This window comes from Bubalus bubalis, chromosome 14, assembly GCF_019923935.1.
Source record: "Bubalus bubalis isolate 160015118507 breed Murrah chromosome 14, NDDB_SH_1, whole genome shotgun sequence".
Lineage (NCBI taxonomy): Eukaryota > Metazoa > Chordata > Mammalia > Artiodactyla > Bovidae > Bubalus > Bubalus bubalis.
Window position 1 is genome coordinate 65,342,796 of NC_059170.1, and position 22,580 is coordinate 65,365,375.

Sequence of the window (22,580 nt, forward strand, 5' to 3'; positions counted from 1 at the left end):
TCTGGTTTAAAGACCATATTTATTCCATCTATTTGATTAGATTTCACCAATTTGAGGCTCAGTAGTGTATTGGCAACCCACTCCAGTGTTCTTGCCTGGAGAATCCCATGGACGGAGGAGCCTGGTGGGCTGCTGTCTATGGGGTTGCACAGAGTCGGACACAACTGAAGCGACTTAGGAGCAGCAGCAGCAGCAGTGTGTTGTGTATGATAGATCATAGGCAAGGATCATGCAGAGGAAAACCCCTTCATTCTGTCTTCCTCAATTTCTCATCATTAATACAGCACAGCTTTTAGAAAACGCTCCCACATTTTGGCTGTCAAATGCTTAATAAAGGTAAACAGTGCTTCAAATACATACAAATAGCCTTTGGGAAACCTGTAGATTGAAACACAACAAATAAAACTTAGACTCCGATAATGAGTGTTATTAGTGAACATCTTCACAGATTAGAAAAAGCCCAGTTAGTAGCCAGAGAGTCCCAATCTTAAATATTTCCACTGACTGCAACAAAACAGGGCATTTTAGAAACGGAAGCAGCAAAATTCTCTTCAATCCTGAAACATGTCCTAAAAGATGAATATAAGAGAATGGAACATACGCACCTAAAAATGCCTTTCCACTTTAAAAAGATTCATTTCCAATAAGCTACTACCCAGTTTTGGAGAAGGAAATGGCAACCCACTCCAGTACTCCTGCCTGGAGAATCCCATGGACAGAGAAGCCTGGCGGGCGACAGTCCATAGGGCTGCAAAGAGTCGGACACGACTGAGCGACTTAGCACGCACAGGCACTACCCAGTTTGCAGTAAATGTGTCACAATGTTGCTTGTTTTTAAATGCTCCCCAATCATCTGATGTCATCACAGGCTGCAGTAAAATGTTTCTGTTTTCCAATAGAACACAACCATTTCCATACTTAACTATTTCTTTCTCATTACCTAGAAGCAGCAAACAAGATTCACATTTTAGGAAGCCCAGTAACATTTAAAATAGTTTGTCAGGTGTGTGCTACATCACTTCGGTCGTGTCCAACTCTATGTGACCCCATGGACTGCGGCTCACCAGGCTCCTCTGTCCATGGGACTCTCTGAGCAAGAATATTGGAGTGGGTTTCCAGGCCCTCCTCCGGGGATCTTCCTGACCCAGGGCTCAAACCGGTGTCTCTTACATCTCTGCCTCCTGCATGGGCAGGCAGGTTATTTACCACTAGCGCCACCATATGTAGCACGATATTCTGAATCTCACATTAGACAAAGTTACCGAATTATCCTCAAATGTAAAACCCTTCAAATGCTGAAAGTAGTCTACCTTTTTAAGGAAGATAATGCTCTGAATAAAAATCTCTGGTAATTTGAAATATTCTACATGTGAAATACATGCTAAACATCTTCAAATAGTGTGACATGACTTAATATAGAAAGTTTACTATAAGCCAATCTGACCAGTAGCTCAGTTGGCAAAGAATCTGCCTGCAATGCAGGAGACCCGGGTTCTTTTCCTGGGTTGGGAAGATCCACTGGAGAAGGAAATAGCAACCCACTCCAGTGCGCTTGCCTGGAGAATTCCACCCAACAGAGCAGGCTGGCAAGCTACTGTCCACTGGGTCACAAGAGTCACTAAGACATGACTTAGCAACTAAATCACCACCAATCTGACCAGTACATGTTCACAAAAACTCCACTTAATTAAAAATACACTAAGGAAGTTACAACAAATTAACTCATTATGCAATGAACAACCCTCTACAGGAGCCAGAAAGTAATCTGACAGCAGCCCTACAGCTCACGGTGCTCACTCTGGCGGCTGTGCACTCATCTGTGATCTATCCCCAGGGAGAGATTCAATTTAAAAAGATGGGGAAAGAAGGGAGGATTCTTCTTAGAAAAAGCACTCCCAACATCCCCCTTGCCTTGCTTTTGCAAAACCATGGGCTTTCCAATAAGTAATACAGAATTTTAATAGGTCTTATCATCTAAATCAGAACTAAAGAGCATTTCATAAAGAATTTTTGTGTGTTTCTTAAAATGTTCAAGAAAATAATTTCTCAGGGCTATATCCTGACCCAAGATAGGTGTTATCAGTCCCGGAGCATCTCATAGCACAGAGAAATACCAAGGTTTGGCTTTTGAAATGTGAGATACTTCTGATGCCTGTAGCCGATCTAATCTCCAGGCTCATCTTTTAGAAATTATGCCCTTCTGGACAAACATACAGGAACATACGCACCTATTGAGAGTGAGACTCTGGACCTGGAAAACACATCAAGAGGCAATGAAAATTTAATGTTACCAAGGTTTCCAAAAAATATAGTTAATATTTCAAAACTTTCAATTAGGTAATAAATCTACAAGTGGTTGAAATCAGACTTTTACACCAGTGCCTCCCTTGCCCTGTATTCACCCTAATGGGAGCTGAACAATACATTAGCATTATTAGTACTGAGGTAGAAACTTTGGTTGCAGTTGTGATTTGCCATGAATTTAAAATTATCACAATTCAGTATGAGCAAAATGCTTTTTTAAACATTCACTGTTTAGGGATTAGTGAAATTCACTTAGGTCAGTATCCCTAGAAAACAAAATGTATGTTGCCAAGTAGCTTTATTTACCTGACAGAGTCCGTTATTCATCTAAGTTCTATGAGAGGAGGTGATGATCATTTCTGTCCTGACTATCCCAGAGAACTTATTCTAGCTGCCTCACTCTAGCTACAGAATTCTAAGTTAAGACAGAAAAGGCTCAAGGCATCAAATTTTAGTATTTATTTTAATAGGAAATGCATAGTGGATAAATTGTTATTTCACAACAAAACAGTCTGAGTCATCCACCTATATGAAATTATCATCCTTAGCACAGGAATATTAAGCTGTCTGTACCCCCAGGTTTTGCATCCAAGGATTCAAGCAACTATGTGGATCAAAAATATTCAGGAAAAAATTTTTTCCAGAAAGGTCTACAAGCAAAACTTCAATTTGTCATGTTTCAGTATATTTGCATAGCATTTACATTGTATAATCTAATAAATAATCTAGAGATGATTTAAAGTATACAGGAGGATGTGCTTAGGTTACACACAAATACCACACCATTTTATATAAGGGACCTGAGCATCCACAGATCTTGGTGTCCAAGAGGCTCCTGGAACTAAGCCCTGATGGATACGGAGGGACAGTTGTATGTATACTATTACATGAAAGCCCTCCTGCTAAAAAATGGAATTTCAGTAAGATGAATTATTCCTATCATTTCTTGAGTTGACCACAGAATGAGCAACTTTGCAATTTGATGAAGGAACCAATTAAGCAATCTTCCTTCTATAGACTACAATTGCCTCCTGTTTCGTTATTACAGTTTTGCGGTCAGTCATACAGCGAGGGGACCCCATATCCCCTCCCACATAAAATACACCAAGAAAGTCATTGTGAACAGAGCTGCCTGCATCACTCCCACACCTCAGCCTGGAGAAAGATGCTGTTTTGTTCTCAGTCCAACTTGTCTTTCCTTTTCTGGCTAAAATAAGAAGCGAAAACAGCTTCAAGTGCACATGGAACATTCACCCAGATTCAACCACAGGCTGAATTATAAAACAAGCCTCAGTAAATTTCAAAGGACTGAAATAATACTGCATATTCTTTCTAGTCACAGAGTTAAATTATAAATCAATGATAAAAATATTTGGAAAATCTCCAAATGTTTGGATATTTGAAGGTTAAGGGACATACTTCTAAATAACCCAAGGCTAAGGGAAATTAAAAAGATTTTGAACCAAATAATAATAAAAATTCAACATATCACAATTTTTGGACTGGAGCTAAGGCTTGATGGTGGATTTATAGGTCTATGTGCTTATTTTAAAAAGAAAAAAAAAAGGTAGATGGCAAGATAGAGAGCAAGTAGGAATTTGCTGTGTGACACAGGAGCTCAGTCCAGTGATCTGTGACAACCTAGAGGGATGGGATGGGGTGAGAGATGGGAGGTGGATTCAGGAGAGAGGGGATATATATACACACCTGTGGCTGATTCATGTTGATATGTGGCAGAGGCCAACACAATATTGTAAAGCAATCATCCTCCAATTAAAAAGGAAGGAAAAAGGCCTAAAAACAATTATCTATGGTTCTAGCTTAAGAAGCTTGAAAAACAGACAAGCAAATTAAACCAAAGTAAGCAGAAAGGAAATACTAAAGTAAGAAACCAATAAAATGGAAAGTAGACAAACACAGAATATAAACCAAAGGTTGGGTCCTTGAAAATTAATAAAAGTGATAAACCCCTAGCTATACTAATCAAAGAAAAAGTGAAATCACAGATTATATCTGTGAATGCAAAAGGGATATCATGACAAATCCTAGATATTAAACAGTTAATAACAGAATATTATGAGCAACTTTATGCTGATAAATTTGACAACTTGGAAGAAATGACCAATTCCTTGAAAGACACAAATTACCAAAACTTATACCAAAAGATATAGAAAATTTGAATAATCCTGTTAAACATCAATTCATAATTTTAAACTTTCCCGCAAAGAAAACTCCAAATTCGAATGGTTTCACTGCTGAATTCTCTCATTAACATTTAAGGGAGAATTAATGTCAATTTTACATAAACTTTCTATGTAAATATGAGGGAAAACTTTTCAACTCATGTTGAAAGGTCAGCATAACCTGATACCAAAATCAGACAAAGACATTAAAATATATGTTATCTCCCTCATGAACACAGGCACAAAAATCCTTAACAAAATATTAGCAAAGTAAAGCCAGCAACATATAAAAGCAGTCAGATACAAAGTGATTTCATCCACAACCACAACTCTTAAGACTCTCTCCCTCTCCAAAATCCAAACCTTTTTTGTTTTCTAATGGACAAATTAACTATGTGTGGAAATCAATGAGCCTGCATTGTAGATTGTACTATAAGCTACAAAGTTGCATAATGCAGTAGGATGTTTTTAATAACCTAAAATCAAGAGTAGAGAAATTAAATTTGGAAAACTACAATGAAGCCAAAGGTATTCAAAATGACTTCCATGAAGTCTCCAGACTGGCTTAGGAGGAAAGCCAGCAGCCTGGCCCAGGAGGGAATGAATCCCTCTCACTGAGTACATTCATGTAAGAGGCAAACCACCATGGTGTGTGTCACCAGGAAGAAGTTTCCCTTGCAGATTTCCAAGATGAATGTGGTGTGAGACACAGTAAACTCATGTCCTCAAACCATTCTTTAATAAACCTAACAATGAGTTTCATGTGTGTTTATTTTACAGTCTCCCAGTTAAAAGGAAATGACCTATTGCAATGGGGGAGGGACAGGAGTCCGAAATTTGATCTGGTTACACATCTCTACCGCTGTAAGTCACCCAACTTTGTACCCCAAAGTTAAGAATTTTACAGCTACAAATTGCCTTTGGCAAGGTTTCTGTATCATAAAGGTATTTGTATCTGTGTGAATGCATACATTTATAAACATCTGTAAAATATGCTTTGAGCTATTTCTTTAAACTATTTTCTCTGTGCCTATCATTTTTCTCTGATTCAGAAAACTGTCAGAATATGAAATGATGACTGATCATCTTCTTTCAAGAACTCTTGTATAGAGCAGGTCCGAGTTTGAGGCTGTATGCAAAGAAAATGTATTCTAGCATGAGATCTTCAGTTCCCCTATAAATTCCACTCAACTCTTATTTGGTGAGGGGTTCTTTTACACAAGTCCTTTACACTAACTGCTGACTTTGCTGCCTGAACTATTGTACCAAGATTTTTCAGAAGCAGCGCAAATAAACCCTTTATGTCCTATAAATTATGGTTCTTTCTAAAATAACACTTTGTAGGCCATAAAACAATATAAAACAAATTTTATTTGCCATTAAAACCTCTAAGATTTAAGCAAACACAAAGAATTTGTAGATCATGAATAACAACTGAGAAAGTCAAGGCTCAAAATTAAATGTTAACTGGAGAGCAAGATCTAAAAACTTCCAACTCCCAAATACTATTCCAATAATTCTTCAGCATGCTACACATTTTGCCAAAATCTTTAAAAAAAAAAAAAAAACTTAAACCACAGGGAAAGTAAATACTGTAATGAATTTGCAAATATTTACAAGAGGAGAGCAAAGAATTAAGTCAACTAAATTTAAGGAGACAGACATAATACGAAATAAGCCTCAGGTTCAGGGGTCCCTGCTTCTCAGAATTGACAGGGTAAAAACAAAAGGAAAAGGAATAATCTTGTAAGGCGAAATGTTGAAAAGAATAGTTTTTGCAAGATTAATCACAGCTATTGGTGCAGGAGCGGCGGCTACTACAGAATTGATGCTTTTGAACTGTGGTGTTGGAGAAGACTCTTGAGAGTCCCTTGGACTGCAAGGAGATCCAACCAGTCCATCCAAAAGGAGATCAGTCCTGGGTGTTCATTGGAAGGACTGATGTTGAAGCTGAAACTCCAATACTCTGACCACCTGATGCAAACAGCTGACTCATTTGAAACGACCCTGATGCTGGGAAAGATTAAGGGCAGGAGAAGGGGACAACAGAGGATGAGATGGCTGGATGGCATCACCAACTCAATGGACATGGGTTTGGGTGGACTCCGGGAGTTGGTGATGGACAGCGAGGCCTGGCATGCTGCGGTTCATGGGATCGCACAGAGTCGGACACGACTGAGCAACTGAACTGAACTGAATCAAAGCTATTAACTATTCTTTGAAAAACAGACAGCAGGGAAGCCCCCTTCTCTCTAACCTAAAAGAATCAATGAAAGAGCTATTAGAGGAAACACCACCAGGATGTGCAACCTAATGAAAATGTAAAACTAAGGGAACAGTCAATGTACCCCATGCCTTGATAATCCATGTTTGGTTAGACTGAATTTAGAGTTGATTTTTCTCATTAACAAACTGTGTTATAAAAGAAATTAGACAGAAGCAGATTGCTTAAATAATTGGATTGCAGGCTCAGGCGTGTCTGACTCTTTGTGATCCCATGGACTGTATCCCACCAGGCTCCTCTGTCCATGGAATTTTCAAGGCAAGAATACTGGAGGCGGTTGACATTTCCTCCTCCAGGGGAATCTTCCTGACCCAGGGGTTGAACCTGAGTCTCCTATAACTCCTACATTGACAGACATAGACACTATTGTTTATGTTCAATAAAAAGTGAGAACTACAGAGAATAAACCTGAAGAATGCTCTCGAAATGTTGGAAACAGGTTGCTTTAGACATCCCATACGTGGGAAGCAACCAGTCTCATGTCTCCATCCCCTTTTATAGCTAAGACTCCCCACGATCTCAACTGAGAACCGCAGTATCCAAACCCAGGCTCAGAAACATGAACGACCAGAGCCAGAGGGACAGAGGGAGAAGCGGGAGTGTGCAGCACAGATCTGGCCCCAGGGACTCGCTGTGTATTTAGGTGGCTGAGCTAACAGTTGTGAGGTCAAAGGTATCTCATTCGTACAATTTGCCTTTCATTTTTTAACAGAAGCCAAAGTTTATTCTGTGATTATGCGGTCAGGCAAGGAGGATTTCCTATTTCGGCAGTCACAATAGGCAAAAGCAGAAAGCCCTTCTAGGTACTTGGCTGTATTCACCTTCAAGGACAGGTGAAGTCATGCCCTTAATATCGGCCCAAACAAGGAACGGAAAAGAGGTCTGCCACAAACAGCCCAGAGCAGCACTTATCCCGAGGCCGGAGAGACGAAAGGCAGATCCCCTTCCTCAACATGCTTATATCACTGTGGAGGCAAAACCACAGCAAGGCAGTCTGCTGCACACTTAAGAAAACAGGGACAAGAGCGTGCCAGGTGCACGCGCAGAAGCCTGGGCCAGAGGACCCACCCGGGCTAAGAGCAAGGAGGGAGGCAAGACCAGCTGTGGGGCTCTCACTGGACAAGTGAAGACTGCATTTTCCCTAAAGGCTATGGGTCTTACTACACGCAATGTCCTCAACTATTTTCTTTTCATTTGTTTTTTCTAAGTGCCAGTTTTAACCTACTAAGAAACAAACTCCCTTCCCTCTCCCAGATGAACTATCCTGAATGATACCTGCATCCATAATTTTAAGGAAAATACCTTTATTAGCTAGCTGGACAGAAAAATCACACTTTTACAAGTACCACTGGTCCTGGAAAAGCTGGTACTAGACTCATCCATCATACAAATAGAATCCTAGATTTTTTTTAAGTATAGTTGATTTACAATGTTGTGTTAGTTTCAGATGTGTAGCACAGTGATTCGGCTATTATATATATATATTCTTTCTCAGATTCTTCTTCCTTATAAATTATTACAAAATGTTGATAAAATCCCACTTTTAATCAGCTTCATGGCACACAAAACTACTGTGTATTCAAACCTCATTAAAATGCAGGGAAGTATGTTGCCACTTCATACAAAATACTGCTAATTTTACTTGTAAATATAAAGTGTTTAAAGAACACACTACTACAAAACATAAACCAGAGCAAACACAAATGAGTGTGTTCAGTGAAAGGCTATGTGTATCTGACCGACCAGAGGAAGTGAGAAAGATGACACCCAGGAGAAGGTAACTAACTCTCTGTATCACCATCCCCTTAAATAAAATAACTAAGCACTGAAACATAAGTTTTTATTAATATACAGTCAACAACTAACTAAAATGGAACAGAAAGGGGACATCAATGGAAAAACTAGTGAAAACCAAATAAAATCTGGAGTTAAGTAGCACAAGCCATGGCAAGCAATGGTAGAAGTCGGGGCACAGACAACCAACCACTAGGGTTCACCTCCCACGGGCTCACAGGAGGCAAAGCGGAGTGCGGAGGATGTCAGAGACTTTAGCTCAAGAGAGAAAACACAAAGAGAGCAGCTGGTGGGAGCCAGGCACCACCCCCCCCACCCCCAGAGGAGGAGGGAAGGAAATATGAAACCAGTGCAAACAGGCGGTGGGGGGGGGGGTGGAGGGGGGGCGTGGAGGGGGCTGGGCAGGGGTCCTTTCCAGACGACCACCAGTGCAGCAAGAGCTGAGAAGCAGACACATCAAAATGGAAAAGCTCCGAGCTGAGTGGCAGGAGATGTCCCTAACAGGTCTCCTAGATGCGGAGACAGTAGTTAATTCAAGCAGACACAGATGCTGTGAATGCAAAATGATGAAAAAGCGTATCAGCGGATCTGTCTCCTGGGAAATACATATGCTATTAGGGTTCAGCCTCTTGCATGACCTCAAAGTCACCAGCCTTTTGAATCAGTGGCAGTGGCTCTAGACAACATTCTCTGTCAATCGCCTTTGCAGTTACAACAAAACAGAGGTTTACCATGAGTTCTTGGCAGGACGCTAAGAAGAATGCTCTTTTGGCTCCACCCCATCTCACACTCCCACTCCTCCCACCTGTCACCCCCGGGTGTCCTCCTCATTCATGTCAATCTATTCCGAAGCTTCACAACATCTTCCCTACCAGCCTCTTCTGTATTTTATGAACAACAAACTCTCTTTCCTTCCCTCTCCTCCTGAGGGCTCAGAGACGAATTTTTATTCTGAGCCAAAAAAAAAAATTAATTGGCATGTATCTTTTTTTTACTTCAACAGTAATCTTAAATGTTTAAAATGTGAAACAACTCTACAAGTCTATTTATGAAGAATACATCAATAATCTACTGGGCACACAACACTGGAGGGGTCCCAAATCGCTGACTTTTTTTTTTTTGCTGCACCACCCAACTTGTGAGATCTTAGCTCCTGAACTAGGGATCCAACCTGCATCCCATGGATTGGGAGCACAGAGTCTTAACCACTGGACCGCCAAGGAAGTTCCTCAAATCTCTGACTCTTGAGTTCAACTTTGAACACTCTCAGGCTCCATTTACTGCCAAGGGTCCTCCTTGTATGATACGAAGATAGCACCTAGTTCATGGGTTACAAATCTGAGTTACAAAGGTCTAGGACAGTGCTCTGGACTTAGACGACATTCAATTAAAGTGTATTATCATCTTCTCATTATTCTCCACTACATCTTTCTCCCAAACAGGATACTTCTTGGAACGTCTTGGTTCCAAGGGCATGTACACAAAAAGGACCAGAAGCCAAGCAAAACCCCACACCCAGGCCTCGGCGCTTGTCTGTCCCTGTCTTTGCATGTATGTGTGTGTGCGTGTGTGTGTGTAGTCAGTCCTGTCCTACTCTTTGTGACCCTTTGGACTGTAGCTAACCAGGCTTCTCTGTCCATGGGATTTTCCAGGCAAGAATACTGGAATGGGTCGCCATTTCCTCCCGCAGAAGATCTTCCTGACCCAAGGATCAAACCTGAGTTTCCTGTGTCTCCTGCATTGCAGGCAGATTCTTTACCCACTGAGCCATCAAAGCAGTTTCCTAAGGAACCAGAGCCACAGGTCTGGTCAGTAGCTTCAGTCCTCTCATCTGCACAGCTCAGAGTCAAAGACCCAACAGAGCTTCCTCAGCTCAGGACAGAAGCCTGAGACCAGCTTCTGCGACAGATCTGATAAATAGCTGGATTTAGAATAAATCAACCCTGGTAAAACCCCATTTGATCAGTACCTGACATACTGAGAACTGTCCCTCACACTCGTCTTTCAAAATGAATTGAAATCAACTCTGAATTTCAGACCCTTAAAACTCCTGCCAATTAATGCAGCACACAGAGCCGAAGGCAAAGCAGCCAAGTTCTCCTCGAGCTAAAACCTACGTCCTCTGAACACCAGACCATCCTCACCAGCTGCCATGGATTTTTACATGCAGCACTGACTAGCAATGGCTATTGGAAGCTGAAGTGGTGGCTGCAGGTAACATGAAGACTGATCCTGCATATCAGCTGCCCAAAGTCAACGCCACATCAGGGGACTTCCCTGGCAGTCCAGGGTTAAACTTTGCCTTCCAATGCAAGGGGTGCGGGTTCAGTTCCTGGTCAGGGAGCTGAGATCCCATACACCTCCTGGCCTAAAGAACCAAAGCATAAACCAGGAGCAGTGTTGTAGTCAATTCAGTAAAGACTTTAAAAATGGTCCACGTTTAAAAAAAAAAAAAAGTCAGTGCCACAGTCAGAGGAGGGAAGAGGAAAACAGAGCTGGCCTGAGGGCTGGCAAGCCACATGACTGCCCCTGCATGGCTCTGCGTCCCTGGTGGGCCCTCCCACTGCGGCCCGTCCCTGCCTTATACAGCAGCGCTGGGTACCTGGCACAGACACCACCGGCACTCAGGACCGCCTGCAAGACTGCTCCAAGGGGAAGCCTGCCTCTGCCCGGCGAAGAGACTCCTAGACACAACTGAGCCCATGCAAGCAGCAGCGAACAGCCAGCCCAGGCCCTCCTGTGACAGACGGAGCACAGCAATCCCAGGGCCCAGACAGCCACCACAGCCCCGCTCCTGCATCTCCTTCTGCTCCACGGACCCTCCACGGTATCACTCAGAAATGATCATACATAGCACAACAGCGCAATTTTACAGTTAAAGGCAACAAACCAGGTGGCTATGCTTCTCTTAACATCACTCATGTTGGAGGAAGATTTGCATTATCCATGTACATCTTGAAATATTTGCCGTAAGAAATTCCAGTTTAAAAAAAAAAAAATGTTCACTGTGAAGAGGAATTCAGTAGCAAGACCATATTTCCCATCTCAAAAGTAATAACATTTTTAAGTTAGTCCAATATTTGGCTGTTTACCTTCCAGGATTGAAAGACTGAAAGGTTCCCTTTCACCACTAATGGGAGAGACTGCTGCCCTGCCCACTGCCCACCTCACTGCTCTGTCTTCACTTCAGGGTTTTGCAACTGCTATTGCCTGGCCACTAAGTCAGCATAAACAGGCATCTGTTTACCAGCATATCAGTGAAATCTCTTGTCTACACCTCCAAATTACCTGGCTTTGATAACCACTCTTTATGACAAACAACAAAGAATTATAGTCTTTACAAGCCTGTGACTGGAGCAGGGCCAGGACTGGGGTGAGACAAGGGGGACCTGTCTAGGAGACAAAACTTAAGTGAGGTGGGGGGCAGAATCTCAGTAGTTGTGATAAGCACTTTTAATGAAAATTTGGGGGGGGAGTCAAAATTAATGTCAAAATCCATGATGAATAAAATGTCAAAATCTCAAATAAAAACAGGACCATTTGAGGAGAGTTTAGAAAACTTCCCTCCAAATGTTCATTATAATCACAGGCCACATTGACCCCCCACCCCCAGGGATCAGAAGAGGGTCAGCTGGTACCACTATACTTTTCAAGGTACTGTACTGTGAGATTAAAAAAATTTTTAATTTTTGTTTTTTAATGTATTATTTATAAGAAAAGTATTATACACCTATTACAATACAGTCCTATACAGCCTATTGCGTTAGTTGAGTACTTAGGCTAACTTGGTTGGCTTAAGAAACGTGCTCTCAGAACAGAACTCATTTGCACATAGGGACTTACTGTATGTAATTACATGACAGTAATTAACCTTGAAATTTTTCTATGCAAAAAAGCTCTCCTCATTTGTCTTCTTCAATTACAACTCTTCAAAAATCAGAACTAGAGCAGTAACTAAATAATACTCTCTAATATACTAGAACTTCTAACAGAATATTTGCCTTGTTCCAGCAGGAACAGCCTTGGAAATGCATACGTGCAACTTTTAAACTTTTCAACTTTTAACTTCTTTCAAACATTTCTAATATTTTAACCTACTGGTAGTCCTGTTTCATGGCCATTTCATAGGACCCTTTTGGCAAAAAATCTAAAGAACTGAGGCTTTGCAGCTTTGAAAAAGGCAGATCGCAGTTTTGTGATAGTGCCAGCAAGACGTCCAGCAGTTTGCGACTGTCAGGTATTTATCATCAACAGAAACAGGTCTTTTCTCTGTCCCAATATAACCGTCAGGTGACCAATACGCTTTTCTTCAAGTGCCAAAGTTTCTCCCTTTTGTTTCCCATCATAAGAAATAATGGGAAATGCATCGTTAGGTTTTATTTTTTAAAATCACTTTGCAGTTAGCAGATATTCCCATTTTACAAAGATCTGCAAGTTGCAGCACAAAAGTCTCCTGAAGTTGCTTTTTATAGTGCATGCTGAGTGACCATGTGTGGTCCACAATTCCTCTGAGAAGCTCGCATAGCTGTCAGTTTGAGTGTACAGCATCTCATCTAGGGGAACAGGCACCAGAACCTTGAGTTCTCAGGTCAGGGAGAAATCCCAGGGCCCTCTCCCTCTCGAGCTGAGCCCCCACCACTGCAGTGTGTGCTCTGTAGCTAAATGGTCACATCACCTCACAGCCCGAGACCTGACCTCCTCCACCCCAGCTAGGAACTCCACTCAGACATTCCTAGGTTCCAATCCTGCCTGTCTCACCCACAGGCTCTGAGAGACGGTGCCAATTACTTAACCACACCAAGCTTCAATTTCGTCTCCTATCAAAATGGGGATAATATCACCCACATCATAGGATCAGTGTGAGGACTTAATCAAATAACATACACAAAACCCCTAGACTGTGATATATCCCGGCAATGAACACCACTGTCACCCCCAGAACACGGGAATCCCAAGTGCCTTGCAGCACAGCCAAAAAAAAACAGTTCTTAATACTGTTGTTAGAATATTGAAAACATTATTTTTAAATCATGCAAGTCAAACGTTTCATCCTTAAACAACATAAAAGCAAACACTGGGAGCTGACTTTATATAGCACTAACTTCTCTGCCACCCTCACCGCTGCTCATCCAAAATTGAGTATTACCACGTTACAACTCTACAGAAGTTTGCTGATATTCTTCCTGAGCTTCCGGCAGCATCCTCAAGACCTGGCCCAACACCCTCAAACTCCCCAGACAGATGGTCTCATCTCTTCCCTTCCCCCTTCCCCAAACTCAAAGCAGTCTTTTCATCATATGTTCATCCAACTGGGCTCTCTCTCCTCACAGTTCATTTAATCAAAGGACTCATGACTAACAGTGACTGAAAGTCATTCATGAAAGAAAGATGCTGAGACATGTTCCCAACAGTCAGAGGATGGCTCACGTCCGCTCTTACATCCTGGCTCTGTGGGTTGACCTGCAAATGCCTTGTTCTCCGTCCACTCTGACACCCTGTGCCCTTGCGGGCTTCCCTGAGGTGGACAGAGAAGCTCAAGCCTTGTGCCCACTGCTCTCTGACCCAGGAGCCCCAACAGCAGCTGTCTGAAGATGGAGTATAGACGCGGGGTTTGGGCAGCTCCTTGGACCATCCACTTTCCTGTCTTCATAGCATGAAACACAGAGAAAATGTGGGTGCAGGAGCCAAAGATAGCCAACCCCTCCACTCTCATCCTGAGGGCTCCAACCCGATCTCAGCCACCAGGAGCCCTCCAGCTGCCCCCAACCCACCTGCCCCTGCAAAGCCCCACATGGCAAACAGGACCCCCATCCAGACCCCATCTGGAACAGTTCACCTGCATCCAGCTCTCCACCTCTGGGCAGCAGCCCCTCCCTCTACTCCCACCTTCCTTTCCCTTCATTTACCGAGCCCCCCTCTGTCACAGGCACTTCATAAAAGGATGCCATCTTCAGAGCATCCAACCAAAATGAAGCCTGATGCACAGCTGGTTTCAGAATCCAAACTGACTCACCAGGTGGACACACAGCCTCCAGTGCAACCTTTCTGCCTGGACTGACCTTACTTTTCTTCCATTAGATTTTCTCATTATTTATTCCTCGAATTCTAGTCCTAGTCTATTACCTGCCCCCTGTACTTGGGTTTCAACTTACTTTCTCTTTATCCATTTTCACAGTTATAAATTTAACAGTTACGTATTTTTATGGTAGACCTTGATATCCTTTATACCAAAACCATTATTATGTGTCTGGCATATAGTCGACTGGATGCTCATTAACACCACTCTCACTTAACATTACCCTGAAAGTGCTAGCCAGGCAATAAACAGAGAAGTAAATATTTGCTAAGAACACAGAAAAGGAAACAAAATTATCATTATTTGCATATGATAAAATTACATACCTGGAAAATCCAAAAGAATAACTTGAATTATTATAACACTTAAATGATAAATTTTATAAAAATTAAATATAATAACATCTTCCCTATATATAAATTAGAGCCACTATGAAAATATGATGATGGGAAAAAGTAAAAACATTATGAGAAAAGTTGACAATAGCCATCAAAAGGGTTTAAGTACCTAGGAAATAATAAATGTATTAGACTTACACGATATTTAGAATTCTAAGTGACCAAAAAAGACAAGTAAAAGGGAAACTATACATATTCTTGGAATTTTCTTTTGTTTCTTTTCTTTTTTTTGGTTAGAGTTAACTATTTTAAAGATGTCAAGACTTCGCTAGCAGTGCAATGGTTAAGCCTCCAAGACTCCACTACAGGAGAAGCAGGTTCCAGCACTGGTTGGGGAACTAAGATCTTGCAAACTTGGAGGTTTGATCAAATAAATAAATAAAATAAAGATCTCAACTCCTTCCCTGAAGTAACTGATCATTGCAATGCATTCTCAATTACAATATTAATAGATTTCCATTTGTCTGGCTTCTGTGCAATGGGTCACCTTTGGCAAAATGAGTCTAAAGTTACAGTCTTAAAAAGAAAAAATGAGGAAAATTATGAAAACAAAAAGTAACATGAGGTGCTTTGTCAGAATTAAAAATAGTTTGGGACTGAGGAGTGGAAAGGAGAAAAAATAAACAGAATAGATACAGAATACAGAAAAAGAATCAAACATATCTTAATTTGTAGAAGATACATTTCAAGCAAAGGCAAAAATGAGAGACTATGAAAAGAAAGATAGCCCAGCAATTCCACTTCTAGAAAGCAGCAGACCCACTTGTAGTATTACCAAAATTGGGATTATATCCTCCCCGTCTCCTCTGTCTGACACACATGCACACACACACCCCTACCTAAAAGCCTAGAAGGCTGCAAGGCTATGCAGAAGGCACAATTATTGCGTTTACATTTGGAGGCGAGGAGCTAGAGCAGGAGCCTTTATTTCTTGTTTATACTGATTAAGCTGTCTAAATGTTTATACACTAAGTCCATTTGGATTATTCTTGGAGGTGACATAAGAAACATTTTTCTTTTCTTATTTATAACTCTTTCGTACTGTAAATTCGGAGTGGAAGGCACATGAAGAAGCACAGGCATTGACATCAGACAAAACCAGGCTCAAAATCCCTCCCTTCCAGGCACTGCTGACATGAGCCTGGGGCAGTTGCTGAAGCAACTTCATTGGCAAGACGAAGACAAAGCCCTCACGAGTTGCTCTAAGTATTAAACACAAAAGTACTCAGCCTAGTACCTTGGCACATAATTACTTAATAGAAGGAAACAGCTGCTGTGCTGATGAGGACTATGGTTAAAACAGCAAGAGCAGGGGAACTTCCCTGGTGGTCCAATGACTAAGACCCTGAGCTCCCAATGCACAGGGCCGGGGCTTGGTCCCTGGTCAGGGAACCAGATCCCACACGCCACAACTAAAGATCCCGCATGCTGCAATGAAGATCGAAGATCCTACATGCTGCAACTAAGACCTGGCACATCAAAAAAATAATAATAATTTTTTATTAAAAAAAAAAAAAAACCACAAGAGCACCTCACTCCTGCATAGTAAGTACTTGTAAGTAAGTGCAAGTAAGCACACTTGTAAGACAGGGAGGTCAAATTGGTTACATATCTGAAATACGTAGTTCTCTTAATTTGTTAATCTAGTGCTTATCCCAGTAAACTAAAATTTAGTGTTATCTTCTTAGAGAATAATTTATTTTTGTGGGAGATTTTTCTGTGGGACAACAAAAACCCAGTTTCTCAGGTGACTGTGAACTAGAAGTACTAGTGGGGACAAGCTTAACCAGGAGACAGCAACCCATCTGCTAATCACAGACGTGTACAAGAAAGGCCGTCTCCTGCTTGTCCCCAGTTCAAACTCAGTGAGACAACCGAAAATAACGTATTCACAGCAGCCTATGATTATGCAGAAAGCATTTCCGGCCTGGCAGCTTCACCAACTTAAGGCAGCTTTTTGTATTATTTAAGGGGATAAGTTTTTACGAAGTCATTTAAAACAGAGCAAAGGCTAAGAACGTATTGGGGTGGGGGGTTGAAATAAATAAATATATATATATAGGTACTTACACTGAGGTTGTTGGAGCTGATGGACGGGAAGACCATTTTAGAGTATCTTATGGGGTCAAGTGTAGTCACTGACCTCAAATACTTCTGTCTCTCAATTCAATGGAATCTCTTTACAAAATATCTAAACAAAATTCAAGAGGCAGATCCAACACATGACACCTGTCCTTAACCAGCAGGAGGATGCTGTCACCTGTCACACCACCGAACCTGAAAAGACTAGTATTTGGCAACCCCGGAAGACAGGGTTTTGATGGGTGGCCATTCTCCCCAAGTGCATGGCCAGGGGCTGTCTGAGAATACCTCAGCCAAAAGTTTTCATTCCAGGGAAGCCTGTACTTACTAATCCGAATACTGACAGGGACTGGTCTCCAATTTAGAGTGGAAACGCTTCTTCTACCACAACCAATTTTTCCAAATGTCCCATCATGAGATGTCATAATGGAAGAAAGGAACCAAAGCAGCAGGTGAACCCCTTCTGATGCACTCGGCGGCCTTGGCCTTGCGGTCCTGGACCCAGGACGGGCCTCATAACCCAACCCGGCTACATGTGTGCACCCAGGAAGCCTCTCCTCTCTACCCACAATGCTGAGGAGCAGAACTGGATGACGCACTAGCCACAACCCAAGGGCACCTGGACTGACCAAAAGAAAAACAAACCAAGAGCACCAGGCTCTTGGAGAGGCCGGCAGCCACGCTCCGGGCAAACCCTGAAGAACAGGTGCGCTGCTGCCAATCATGAGCCCGGGCTGCCACTTCTGCCTGACACACCCCTGATTTTACCTGCACGTCCCCCCACCACATGAGACCAGACCACTGTAAGTAAAGTCCTGAATGCAGTCATTCAAAATGCCAAAGGCACAAATATTCCCGAGACCTTACCATGTGGCATGGAAAGTAACACAGAAAGGAACTGACGCTCTGGTTAATTAATGCAATTGTATAGTCTGTTGCTGCCTATCTATCAAAATACCAGCTGGGATACAGGTAAGTATTCAGGTACTTACAACAGTTGTAACAGGACACCAGTTAGAGCCTGCACAAATTTTAGCAGAGGACTGGAAGCAAAGTTTTTACTAAGACTGACAGGGTAAAAGGAAATATTTTAATTGTCATTGATTTAGCAATGCTTTCTTCTCCTCCCCCCTCCCTTCAATCCTAACCCACCAAATGACGTATACACACCAGTGACTTCACACCACAAAATGCAAGCTCTACTGTATATGGTTAAAGCCTTCATTTAAAGCATGTGGGCATTTTGTTTCTAACCTAAACAATCCTCAACTGATCTGGGCTGAATCTTTTAGTAGAAGATTCACCAAAAACAAGATGATTTAACACTCCTTCCTCTGTGCCCCCATGTGCTTTCCAGGGCTAGTTTCTCAGCCTGGATTCTGAGACTTCATAACTGAACATCAGTATGAACTAAAAATAAATAAATAAAGTTTGCCTTCTTAGACAACAGTATCTGGTGAAGGAAATTCACAGAAGCTGTGAGCTCAGGGACCTACCTGCCCCTCACCTCCTGTCTCCTTATCCACTCACTGAGACTCTGAAACAATCTGTTTTCTTAGAGTACATCCTGAAAACCACTGCAAATTCCCCTGGACAATCTAAAACCATGCCAAAGCTTCTGGTCCCCTCTTGCCCTTTTAAGGGACACATTTTTTCTCACAACTGTTGTAAAATACCCAACATGTGATGCCTCATTTTGCCCTTACACCTGGATGGATTCACTGTTGGTGCTTCACAGAGATGTTCTAAAAATCTCTCTTTTAAGGCAAAGCTGCCTTTTTACACATAAAGTTTGGGGGCATGAAATCACTCTTCTAAACTAACTCCTTACTGTCAACTCAGTTATGAGCCCACCTTGCTCTTTACTTCTAAATCACATCTGTTCCTGACCCGCTACACCTGCTCCGTGTTTCTCTGTTATTCACTAGCTGCCTAGACCATGCTGGACATGCTACCATCATCATTGAAAGGTGCCACTTAAACAAAACCTCACACAACTCAGGTCATAGCATTGACACAGAAGGAATCAACTGAATAAAGAGAGAGTGTGGCTGCTGCTGCTGCTGCTAAGTCGCTTCAGTTGTATCTGACTCTGTGCAACCCCATAGATGGCAGCCCACCAGGCTCCTCTGTCCCTGGGATTCTCCAGGCGAGAATACTGGAGTGGGTTGCCATTTCCTTCTCCAATGCATGCATGCATGCTAAGTCGCTTCAGTCGTGACCGACTCTGTGCAACCCCACGGACAGCAGCCCACCAGGCTCCTCCGTCCACAGGATCCTCCAGGCAAGAATACTGGAGTGGGTTGCCATTTCCTTCTCCGGAGAGAGTGTGGAATACCCACCAATTACCACCCACTGTGCTAGATGTTATTTCACACATTCTTATAGAACCTCCAGCCAATCTCTCAAGGAAACTGGCAATCTCCCCGTTTTACAGATGAGGAAACCCAGGTCCAGAGAGATGAAGTAATTTTTCCAAGCACTGTGGCTGCAAAGTAGTAGGTAATTCCGAAACCTCCCCACCACACTGAGGTCCATCTGACGTTCAAGTGAAGGAGAGACGTTTCAAAACGAAGGACTTTAGAGAAGCCAAGTGAATTTCAGAGTCGCTGTTTCGCCAGCAGTTTCCTTTTTGCTCTACCACATCATGCTCTCTACATAACTACACCTGATGATGAATTATTTTCTCACTGGGGCAGGTAAGTACTATGGACCTTCAACTTAACACTGTAACATGCAAATGTGTTTTCATTTCAGCACTGAGCTTGGATTAATTTCACTGTTACTCATTCACAGAAAAAACAATTCCTAAGATGAGCTCCCACCTAAAATGTAAGACCTGGAGAGTTCTGGCCCTGCCCTCTGAAAGGCACACCTTGGACCCCAGGGACAAGGAGGGCTTAACAGCACTGGAAATCCCCCAATGTATAAAGGGTGTGACCGAGACAGCTAAACCAAGTCATGACAGAAGGCTGTGTCAGACAAAATAGGTTATGCAAACAGAGGATTCACTGGGGATGCTTTTAGATACTGCTGCCCAAGAAGAGCAGAAAGGGGAAAGAGAAAAGAAAAGCTATGGAAGCACAGGCACTGAAGGTAAGTGAGGACAGAAATAAACAAAGAGAAAATACTACTGCTTCCATTAGTCAACACTCAGTACTAAGAGCAGAAATAGGAAACCACAGAAATATACTGCATGGAAGAGAATACAAAGAGATCTGACAGAGGATTTTAGCCACAATGTCAGATCTCTAAACTTAGGACCTAACTATCACCTTCAAAGAAAAACTAAGTATAAATGTAACCAATAAATACTGTATCTGCACTTAACAGACTTCATAGTAGATACAATGTACTCTTGAGACCTGTTTCACAAGGGGCCCTGCTTAAGGAAAACATCTCATCCTTAGTTAGAATCCTCCAGATTATCTCCCAGGAGATTTGTAGTCTATTCAGCACCCCAGAGAAAAGAGAAAATAAGCTTCTAGAACGTTCTGCCTCAAACACTTCATTTAAGGATGACATACTTAGCAATCAAATATTCCAAATTAAAGCAAGTGAAAAGAGGGTAAAGAAAAAGTATCAATCTAAAAAAGAATTGAGAGAACTGATTTAGGGCAGCCAATTCATCACTCTGTACCCAAAATCAAGGTAAAATTCTTTGAAGCAAACAACATGTTAAGTGCTCGGATTTCAGCCCACATAATAATGCCGAGGTAAAAACTAATATTAAATTAGATGACTGAATGAAAGCTCACCCCCAGTGGTGATTCATAAGTCAGTTCACATATGAAATACAACTCTTACAATGTAATGTTTTAATATAGTGAGAAGCTCTGCATATACCACTACATTTTCTGTTTCCCCTTTACTTTCAAGATCAGCTCTGAACATTTATGAATTTTAAAAATCCTCATTTTCCTTGGAGATTTCTTTATTAATTTTCAGAAACATAATTTTACCCATCAAAATCTTTCACGTTGCCATGAGGTATTCAGTTTTCAACAAGTTCAGTATAATTCCAAGATCTAGAAAACTGTACATTATATAAGTAAATATAATAAGGGAGACAGCCTCTAAAACACCCCCATGATCTTCATCTCTTGTTTATGCCCCTGTGTGATCCCTTCTCCTTGGTCTACTTCTAATGAACAGAATATAGAAGAAGGAACAGACTGTCACTTCCAAATTGGTTATAAAAAGCAGGTGGCCTCTGTTTTGGGTGCTCACTGATTGTAGTGAGGAACCAGGGCCTCCAGCTGACAGCAACATGAGTGGAGCTCAGCAGATTCCCCAGTCCCACTCCCACCTTCAGTCTCCTGAGAGATGAGCCAAAGCCCCTAGCCCAGCCACGCTTCAAGTCCTGCCCCCCAGAAACAAGTTAATAAGCACCTGGGGTTTTAAGCCATTATATTTTGGGGTAATTTTTATTCCACAATAGATAAATTATATAAATTAGATAATTAATAGACTTTTTTATATAGAGCCCATCATAGAAGACAAAACATTTTTTGGCCATAAAGTTCAGCCAATCTTTTTGTTTGTTTAAGGCACAAATATATTCAAGTATCTGGCCTTATTGAAAACAAAAAGAATCCTAATTTGGATTTATTATTCTTCAAACATTAAAAAAAAAAAGGTTACACACATACTATATTAGCTAAGGTAGTTTAAAACTAAGCAATTAGGATTTATTCTTTAACTCTAAGAAAATGATCAGTGAAATATTTTAGAAGTATAGCCAAATTATAGTATTCCTAGATTTTCAGAGGCAAATTATGGCTCATTTCTTCTACCAAGTCACATAAATGATACTGGCATTCCTCCCATGACACTTAAATGAGTAGATTTCCCTGGAGAATCAACGTTAAGCAAAGACATATGCCTTCCTTCTGTGGTATCTTTGTAGTACTTTACTCTCTTCTCTCCCTAAAAAGGTCTATTACTTTCTATTTAAGAATAGGATATCTCAAAGGAACAAAGTGCTATGACAAAGGAAATGATGGATGCCATGATAAAGGAACTAGGAAGGAAGAGGGCTCAAGGATGGAGCTTGAAAAACTGCTTCCACATGCATAAGCAGCTTTACACACGCTGCTTGAGAACCCATGAGATGTATCAATATAACACATACATGTATATGAACAACACCCACAAAAGAGAATTCAATTTCACTTAACAGTGCTATTTTGATGCACTAGTTTACATTCATAATTTTAACGGCACAAACAAGTTCATCTTGACCACAAGTCTGTTCTCTATGTCTGTGACTCTCAAAAACCTATACTTTCAAACAGAAACTGTCCACAGACATTACACATCCCAGGGAACAGCTGTGGCACAATCAGCACCTTAGAAAGTGAAACAAAGCCAAGCTGGGCAGACCACACAGAGGTCTCAGCTGGACACTCCTTATTCAGATCTGGCCCTTATTCCAGTCTCTTGTACTGTGCACATGG

At 41.6% G+C, this 22,580-nt stretch overlaps 1 protein-coding gene across 28 annotated transcripts in view; it reads right to left on the reverse strand.

Moving 5' to 3' along the window:
* The window catches only part of PARD3 (par-3 family cell polarity regulator), a 579,687-nt gene that overhangs the window by 508,710 nt on the left and 48,397 nt on the right, over positions 1–22,580 (reverse strand). Inside the window, exon 1 of one of the 28 annotated variants that reach the window (XM_044928204.2) lies at positions 17,110–17,624. The exons of the other annotated variants lie outside the window; for them this stretch is intronic. Coding sequence (XP_044784139.2) covers positions 17,110–17,145 — 36 coding nt within the window. The 5' untranslated portion in view covers positions 17,146–17,624. Of the gene's footprint in view, positions 1–17,109; positions 17,625–22,580 lie in introns of those variants that run through there. 28 annotated transcript variants of the gene reach the window in all.